The sequence below is a fragment of the Rhamphochromis sp. 'chilingali' genome (genome assembly GCF_963969265.1).
Source record: "Rhamphochromis sp. 'chilingali' genome assembly, chromosome: 11".
Taxonomy (NCBI): domain Eukaryota; kingdom Metazoa; phylum Chordata; class Actinopteri; order Cichliformes; family Cichlidae; genus Rhamphochromis; species Rhamphochromis sp. 'chilingali'.
In genome coordinates this window covers 23,820,279-23,829,622 of record NC_137938.1, presented here as the reverse complement: position 1 = coordinate 23,829,622, position 9,344 = coordinate 23,820,279, and the positions used below count along the sequence as shown (strand labels likewise).

The 9,344-nt window shown below is 40.9% G+C and overlaps 1 protein-coding gene across 2 annotated transcripts; it reads left to right on the top strand.

Moving 5' to 3' along the window:
- The first annotated feature begins 46 nt into the window (after window positions 1-46).
- flcn (folliculin) lies at window positions 47-8,253 on the top strand. Of its 2 annotated transcripts, XM_080895838.1 has the most exons (12): window positions 47-186; window positions 341-544; window positions 661-807; window positions 904-1,125; window positions 1,205-1,371; window positions 1,457-1,548; window positions 4,336-4,499; window positions 4,700-4,813; window positions 5,230-5,353; window positions 5,467-5,592; window positions 7,105-7,207; window positions 7,620-8,253. In XM_080895838.1, the coding sequence occupies exons 2-12, from the start codon at window positions 341-343 to the stop codon at window positions 7,825-7,827; spliced, it is 1,671 nt and encodes a 556-aa protein (XP_080751964.1). In that variant the 5' UTR covers window positions 47-186; the 3' UTR covers window positions 7,828-8,253. The 2 variants fall into 2 exon arrangements, with proteins under 2 accessions (XP_080751964.1, XP_080751963.1); XM_080895837.1 differs by having other exon boundaries at window positions 661-1,125.
- The last annotated feature ends 1,091 nt before the right edge of the window (window positions 8,254-9,344 follow it).

The window sequence follows — 9,344 nt, the reverse complement described above, 5'->3', positions numbered from 1 at the left end:
GTGTAGAAAGCCTCAATTAAAATGTTAGGAACGATGGCTTTTTAAAATACAGGCTCGATGAAGATTTAATTTTGTTTCACGGCGCTGTTATTTTTTTAACGGCACGGCTTTTTGAACACTACGTCCAATGAATACCTCTTTGTGAAGTGTCACCAGTCATTTGTTGAACGTGGTTCTGCACTGAAGGTAAGACCGTCTCATACTGCCACTTGTACCCGCATTTTAACCCCAGTGTAATCTGGTAACGTCAGTGATTAACCAGAACTAGATGTAGGTGTCCTGATCTAAATCAGACATCTTTAGCACAGTAAACATATGAAAACTTGTCTTGTTCTTTCAGATGAATGCTCTGGTGGCTCTCTGTCACTTCTGTGAGCTCCATGGCCCTCGAACCCTGTTCTGCACTGAGGCACTACACCCGCCTTCCCCATCCCCTTCATCCCAGGTAGGTGCCCAAATGCCAGGGGACCGAGATGGTGACCGTGATGGTGAAGGTCTAACCATGAAGGCCAACAGCTCAGCCACACAGAAAGAAATGTGTGAGGTGAGTAGAAGGGGCCTGACTGTGACTTTATCAGATGCTTGGATCCCTCGCTTTATTTGTTCCTTCATTAATTTTCAGCCTTAAAGTACTGATTTCCTTTTTTCTTTGTCTCGTAGGGTTGCCGATCCTTGCCTGCATCTCACCCGGGCTTTGTTAGCATTGATGATGAAACAGGCATCCGCTTCCTTAGTCACCAGCACCCCAGACAGCCCCAGCTTTTCAGCGTGGTCCGACAGGCTTGCGTACGCAGTCTCAGCTGTGAGGTAATTAGTGACATGTTTATGTGGGTGTTGTCTGTGGGCTTTAATCGGCTGATTACTGATATACTTCGTTGTGTTTTCTGTTTGTTTTGGTGTCAGGTGTGTCCCGGACGTGAAGGGCCCATTTTTTTTGGAGACGAGCAACATGGATTTGTGTTCTCACACACCTTCTTTATCAAAGACAGTCTCGCTAGAGGCTTCCAGCGTTGGTACAGTATTGTTATGGTAGCCATGGACAGAATCTACCTTATAAACTCCTGGCCTTTCCTGCTGCGTCACCTGAAGCTTACTATACAGAGTCTGCAGAGCACAGCTCTAAAGGTAGAGCACGTATATAAACATAATAAACTCAGCAGACTTATTAGTGCTTCTGATGTCTTTGGACTGTCCTTTCCATTAGGTGTTTGACAATGAACAGGGAGTTTGTCCCCAGCGAGCTGTGAGGATGAACAGTGCATTTTCACCTGCAGTTTTTCCACACCAAAGGAGCGGCAATGCAGCCCGATCGCTGACTTCGCTCACCCAGCATCCTAACCTCTGGGCCAGCCTGCACTCCTCCTTTAGCTGGTGAGTCATTAGGTTCAAAGAAACTGTTCTTCTTTTTCCAGTCAGTCTCTCACCCGGCTAATGAGTGGTCTCACCTCACTTCCAGGTTACTTAAAGCTTGTGGTAGCCGTCTGACGGAGAAGCTCCTGGAAGGAGCCCCCACCGAGGACACTCTGGTGCTCATAGAGAGACAAACGGGTAGATGCATTGACCTCGATTAAGAGGCGTGATATTTATTTATGCATATACAGTTGTGATCAGAAGTTTGCATACACTCATCATGAACATGAATCTCATAGTAATTTTGGGCTTTAAATGATTCGTTTGAACTGTTATTTTTTCCACAGTGGAATGACATCTTTAATGACTTTAAAAAGCAAGAACTGAATGTACAAGATTGAATTTATTTGGGATTTTCTCGAATCCACACAGTGTCAAAAGTATACATACAGACTCAAATATATACATACACTCCCTCTAAAATTTGGTTTAATGTTCCTTAGGAAGTTGCACCTTAATTGCTCAATAAGTATCTGGCATATTTTGGGGGCTGGGTAGTTGACCCATCTTCTTGGCAGAGTTCATTTAGATTTGTTGGTTTGTTGAATCAGCTCAGCTTATAAGCATAGTCCACAGATTTTCTGAGTGAGGTCAGGGCTTTGGGAAGGTCATTTCAGATGCTTAGTGTTAGCCTGCTTTATCCCTTCCAAAACCAGGTTTGATGTGTTTATCCTGTGGGAATACCAACTGTGTGGAGTTAGTCATCCTTCTTCATTATCCTATCCACTTTGTACAACTTATTATTTGACTGTCAGTCAAAAGGTCTTACAGCACAATGCTTGACATTTCAAGGCAGACTTGAGCCTTGGTGCTTCCTGGCTCAAGTCTTCCAGTATCAACTGACGGTGACAGTATGGGTCTTCTTACAGAACCTGGTAAAGTGGTGACATATCTGAATACTTTGTACTTGCGTACAATGGTTTTAACTGATAACCTTCGAATCTGTGTATTTTCTGATCTGTTGGTTAGAATGGATCCAAGAGACCGTCCCAGCTTGTGTAAATCTGCAGTTCTTCTTCTTAGATCTTCCCTGAGTTCCTTTGACTTTCCCATTGTTCTGAGTAGTGGTTCATCCAATGAGTGCTGTCAAACAAATCTCTTTATGCTGGCAACGAGAGAAAATTAATAGGGCTTGGCAAGTAAAGACTTTGTAGAACCTTCAGCGCAACAGTGAATAGCCAAATAAGAATTGGGTGCACCAGTTATAGCCAAACTGGTGCACCCAATTCTTATTTTTTAAAGTCATTAAAGATGTTGGCTGTGCAATTATTCTACCCTGGAACATGAACTGTGTTCCAGTGCAGAAGGATAATCTAACCAGCAAATTCTTGTGGTTCTCTGAGGTCCCACAGGTGGGGCTCAGACAACCAGTTGAAAAATATGAAGTTGAAAAAAATGCATTTAAAAGGAAAATAGGCGAAAAGGAGATTTCTGATGTAAATTGCTGAAGCTTTTAAACAAAATTCAACGTGCATCTTTTTTTCTTGTTGATGATTGGTTTAAAAAAATGTGCAGTGTCACCTTGACTCAGCTTCTGAAGTGGAACGTGTGTGAAAAAGTTTAAAAACCACTTCTTTTAGATGTGGTAAGGTTCATTTTGTTCCTAAATTAACCTAAACTCATGACAGCATGTCATTAGTTTGAACAACATGCTTATGGTTGTTATCATCTGACTGAGAAAGCTCTGGTGAAAGTGTGAATCACCAGACAAGTCTGTGGAGAGACGCCAGAAAAACAGTGATTCACTAAAGCATCCCAACTTTCCAGAGAGTTTACACAATTCCAGTCAGTATTCAGTAATATCATGTACAAAAAAAGAAACCCAACATTTACAGTGAAACTTTCTCTGACAGTATTAGCTCTGTAATTTTAAATCCTATTCTGGGTCATTTGACCAAGAATCTGTTCATTTATACACCAAATGGACACTCATTACATAGACTTTGCTAGGAGATGGTTGAGTCCTGTTTTACCTTTAGAAGTGCTTTAATTATTTGTGACAAAGATTCATCAAGGTGCTGGAATCATTCCTCAGAGATTTTGGTTCATAATGACATGACAACATCACACAGTATCTTCAGATTTATGACAATGCATTTATAACAATAAGTAAACAATACCGATCTTAGCTGTGGCAATTAAATGGTTCTTTATTGGTACTAAGAATCCAAAAAATGTGGGCCAAACCACAAGCAGCTGCCTGAACTGTTGATGAAAGACAGGATGGATTCATGTTATTTATTCTGACCCTACTATCTGAATATTGCAGCGGAAAGTGAGACTCATCACTAGGCAGTATTTTTCCAAGTTTCCAATTGGAAGTTGTCCAGTTTTGGTGATTCTCCTCTGATGTCAACAAGGCATTTTCACCTAGAGAACTGCTCCTTACTGTATATTTTCTTTTCTCTTTTTTCTTTACTGGGTATTTTCTTCTTTTTTTTCCATTCTCTGTAAACTCTGTGTGGTTGTGTGGGAACATCAGCAGTTTCTGAACTGCTAAGATCAGGCCACAGCCCACCATGCAACATTGAAAGTCTCATAAATCACCTTTCTTCCCCATTATGATGATCACTTTAAACGTCAGCAGGTCATGTTGACCATGACTACATGAATAAATGAACAGGGTTGCTATCATGTGAGTTGGCCGGATATTTGTGTTACCAAGTAGTTGAAACACTGTACTTAGTAATGTGGTCGCTATGCAGTGCAGGTCATAGGTGTTACTAACAGAGTCTGTTTTTTTTGTTTTGGAAACAGTGGGTAGCTATCCTCATGTGTGCACTATGATGATAGTTGTGTAGGTATGACTCGTGTGGTGTATGAACCGCCGTTTATCAGTTTCCTACGGAAATTCCCCACATTTGTAATGAACCTTTGCTTGAAAGCATTTGCTTTTTCTGTTTTTTAATGTCATGTGTTTTAAAGAGCAAGAGGAGGAAATGAGCTGCTGGGAGGGAGCAGAAGGAGGTGCTTCAAAGACGCAGAGACACCTGTCAGAGACCGAGCTGGCCCACAACTTCCTGAGCGATGATACAAAACTGGATGAATTACCTGGTCCAAAATTTAGGTCACTGAGGCATTTGAGACAGGTGAACTTAAGCACATTTGTAGTTTGCTAATGTATACCCAACTTAATCATGAACAGCGATAGAAAACCGAGATTGAATAAAGAAAAATACGTGTTTTTACAATCATTTATATGGTAAAGTGATGCATATTGGTTAAAAAAATAGCTCATACACTATGTCTGTGAGCTGTTGCTTGGTAAACATTGTGGTTCGTTCGGCAGGTCCTCGGGGCTCCTGACTTTCGACAGCTAGCCTGGCACGTGCTCATGGGAAATCAGGTCATATGGAGAGGTGCAGATCCAGTTCTCATCCAGTCAGCTTTTACAGTGCTAAAGGTACTCTGCTCCAGTGGTGTGGCCTTTGTAGATAGAGCGTTGTATTATAATATGGGTAAACATGAACTTTTGGGGCAGGGGAGCGCACCTACTATTTGTGTGAGGGTGTAATGCTGTTGTTATTGCACAGTTTTGACCTTTTCTTTTGCGACTACATGCTCTCCTGGGGTTTTCTTTGTGGTTATTTTTCATTTGAATACTTGAAAGATAAATTTTTAATGTTATCAGTATATAATTTTAAGACAAGTTCATACTGTAATGTTTGTGTTACTTTACCACAGTTCTTTAGTAGTTGTCAGAAAAGCATCACTTATAGCATTAATGAGTAAGCAGAGACAGTGAGGCTGTGTGAATGTTAGCCAGATCAAACAGTGTATCATCACGGCCATTAACTCACTTCTCTATTTTCCCATTAGTCTTTGCTCCCGGTAGGCTGTGTGCGCTCCGTGCCATACAGCTCTCAGTACGAGGAGGCCTACAAGTGCAACTTTCTGGGTCTCTGCCCCGATGTGCCTATTCCAGCTCACGTCAGCTCCTCAGGTGCAAGAAGCTCTTTGAGATTTGTAGATCGCTGTGTGAGATTCTCTGTCAAAAACTGTAGATGTGTATTTGCAGATTAAACTGTAATAATTTTGCTTCGATTTGCTCTTCAGAGTTTACAGTGCTCGTGGACGTCACCTCAGAGAGAAGCTGTCACATCCCAGCTGTAAGAGAAGACGACATCAGCTCGCTTTATCAGTTCACCATCACCAGTGCCAACACACAACCTATAGACAGGGGTGAGTACATCAGTCTTGATTTAATTTGCTGCATGTTTGTTGCCTCTGTTAGCGTTACACAATTTACAGTCTGGGAACCCATCGGCTTGTCTGCTGATTAATCCTCTGAGGCCAAAGGTTTTTTTCACGGCTTCCTGTGTAGTCGGCGTTTTTCTGTTCGTTGCTTTCTTTCTGTGCTTTTTGCTCATTCTTTACAAAAAGTCAGGTAAATTAAAAGACCGATAATAAAAAGCTTCATTTTCTACGGCAGCCAATGTTTTCAGGTTTCCATCTTGACAAATGCCATCCTTCCTTTGCTCTTCACACAGAAAGCTTACAGCCATGTAACCCCAGCCTGCTCTAGCCTAATTGATCGATACCACATGGACTAAAAGCAGATTACAAATAGACGTCTTTATATGTAGAATCTATTTATAGAGATTACAAATTTACATTTATCATCATCTGACTCTGTATCAGTGAAAAGGACAGATTTTTTTCCCCTCCTGATTCATTAACCCTTGTTTAAGTCAGAGCAGCTGTTAAAGTGAAAGTAGAAAAATGCTCAAGCACAGCAAGAGCATTAAGGAATCCATTAAAAAAAATGAAGAATTTGCATCGAAAACAGAAACTAGTTGTTTCCCACAGAATATATATCAGAGAATCCATCTCACACGTCTTCAGACTTTGTGCCAGCAGACAAACCAAACTGGTTCTGGGCAAATCAGAGCTCTGTGATGAACTTGGAGTCAGAAGGTCACGGCTACAGGTGTGTTTTAGGTTTTACAGGTGCACCGAACATCGTTTTTTACAGCAATTCCTACTAATAAATTCCTATTAATTCAGTAAAACGTAAATGAAAAAAGTTCCCATTAATCACTATCTATTATAGAAATTTCTAGCCTTTTTTTCTTAACACTAGATTCCTTTACAAAAATAGGGCCCCATTACTTGATCATGTCATAAAACTTATACCAACATATACCAGGATTAAACGTGAAGTTAAACTTCTTCGCGCTGACAGAGAGGGGAGTTTAAGATCAAAGTAGGCTGTATGTCGCCCGCATTGTGAAACGAGTTTGACACCCCTCCTTTAAAGGGTTCTGACTATATAGGAACACACACACACACAGCAGAATACACAAAAGCAACAAACATACCAGCATACCTGAGAAAGGGTCAAAAACTAAATCCAAATTATAAACTTCAAAGCTACAGAAACCTAAAACATGAGAATGAGTAACCGTTCGAGTAAACAGCAAAACATTTGCTGCGTAGCTGGTTGCAGCGACTGCTTGCAAGCTCATAAAGCTACTCAGACCACGGCCTGTTTTTCCTTTTCGCGCTCTCTGCATCCTGTGGTTCGTCAGTCTGATTTGTTGACGTTTTCTCACAGCAGACGGTTATACACAAATAGTTCAACCAATCACCTACTAAGAGTTTTTAATTTTTTTTGCTTGACTCTTTTTTTTTTTTTTTTTCCTCAACTTTCATGGTTCTTCCACTGACTAAATCTTTGTCCTCTTTCTCCAGGTCCAGCATTACTGAACAAGCTGGAGGTCGCTCTGTGCAATGAGAACCTGTCGGTGGATGTTGTGTCTCACTGCCTGCTGTGTTTGAAGGAGGAGTGGATGAAGTGAGTAAAGCTCCTTTATGCCACGTTCCAGATACTTCAGAACTCGGATGTCGGAACAGCGCATTTTACAAAAAGCCAGCAAAAACAGAATTTGTTTAGGTTCTCATTAAGGTAGAGCCATTCAGGGAGAAACAGGGAAAAACACATTAATGGATAGAGCTCGATCACTGCTCACTATTTAATGAGTCAAAAACACACAACACTTGCAGTACAGATTAAAAGTTTATAATTTTACTGTTGTTTACATTCAGTACTGCCATCTTGGATTGCTAACTTAGGATATTTCCAAGTGGGAAGTCTTATTGAGAGGGCGTTCCACACAAAGATTCCCACTGGAAACTTGGTGTTTCCGAATTCTGTCTTCTTCAGGAAGGCATAATTAGTCTTAAGTGTGATCTATTTGTTTTTTCAGTAAAGTCAAAGTGCTGTTCAAGTTCTCCAAAGTGGACGGTCGAGGAAGAGAGGACACGCAGAAGGTTCTGGCACTCCTCGGTGCTACGGGGCCCGGGGAAGAGGACAACGTCAGGCTGCTCAAGTACTGGATGACTGGACTTAGCAAAACATACAAGAGCCATTTAATGACAGCTGTCCGAGGAGGGGAGAGGAGCCCCAGCCAGTGACAAAGAAGAGGAGGAGGAGGAGATTAGGATAAAGAAAGGGGAGCTGAAATGAGGGGGAATGCCATTTCTTTGACGTTCCCCTTGTTTTGTTTTGTTTTCTTTTATTAATTTGTTTAGTTTTGGGGGGTTTTCTTACCCACATTCTTGTCATTTAATGACAGGACTGTGAATGGATGACACAAAGGGTTTCGCTCGTCAATTATGGTTGTTTTCAGTAACTGTTGTGTATCTAACGATGATGATTATTTTGCTCACTAAACAAGTAGAATCAGTTTGGATAATGCATGAGGGCTTTTATTTGTCAAAGGGAACTCTTATAGGAGACCTTTTTTATACAGATATGTAAAGCTTAGCTTATTACAAAAAAAGACTTTGCACTTTGTTTACTCCTGCTGATGTTTTAAAATAAAATAAAACCAATGTAAACTTTGAGCCTGACATCCTTTCTCGACCCATGGTTGGCTCCACCTTGTGGTGAATAGAAAGAAAATGGGAGGGAAAGTGAAGCGGAGGTGGAGACCTTTTGTTTCTCCATCACCTCCCACTCGTTTGAAGGTCTTCCTGCGAGCAAGCTTTAAGTGGTGTAAGACAGCACTTTTAAAGAAAAAATTTTCCCCCAAGTCCTGAAACATACAAAAAGTGTTGCCTAACAAGGACCCGGGACAGATGACCACATCGGCAGGATTTGGGGTTTTTAATGAACCAGTCACTCTGATCTGCTTTTGTTTTTTCCATGCCAGTTATATGAGCCTGTTGATGTGCTGAAGCTCGCAGACTTTACTCAGTAAAATGTGGCTTTATTTAAGTTGGAGGATGTTTTTGAAAAAAAATTTCATGACCCCAAAATTTTAAGTTTCAAACTTGTGTTTTAGTCCTAATTATGAAGGAAAAAGTGAGTTTGCATATATTGGAGTGACTAGGTTTTTTTTCCTATTTAAAGGAATGCACTTCTTTTGTTTTTATTAAATCTGGATTTCATTTGTTGAGTTAGGCTCCGACATGTGTGGACTTCATCTGCAGCAGCTTCACAAATTTTCTGCGTATTTACTTCCCTCTGAATTTTAAATGCAGTATGAACCAGGAAGACGGCACTCTGACTAGATATTTATATCAATCATTATAAACGTAGCATAAGTAAAGAGGTTTTGATTTAGTCATGCCTTGGGGAATATGGAGCCCTCGCTTGCTGCGGCTGTCTGGTTTCCTTTTCCTGTCAGTAGAGATACCTCTCTGGGAAATTTTCCTCTGTCGTTTGGCTTATGATCCAACAAACATGAAGAATAACGACTTCCTTCCTTTCATCATTAATCAACTCCTGTTGACATCTGACTGATATCCCAAACCAACGTGATGCTTTGCGTAACCTGAGGCCACAAAACAACACTTTACAGACAGGATGATGACAGCTGTGCACAGCTATCATCACAATCATACCATACAACTCTGTAAAGCCAATTTTAACATTAATGACTAAAGAAAGCAGTCATGTTGGGATGACTTGCATCTTCTGGCAATTC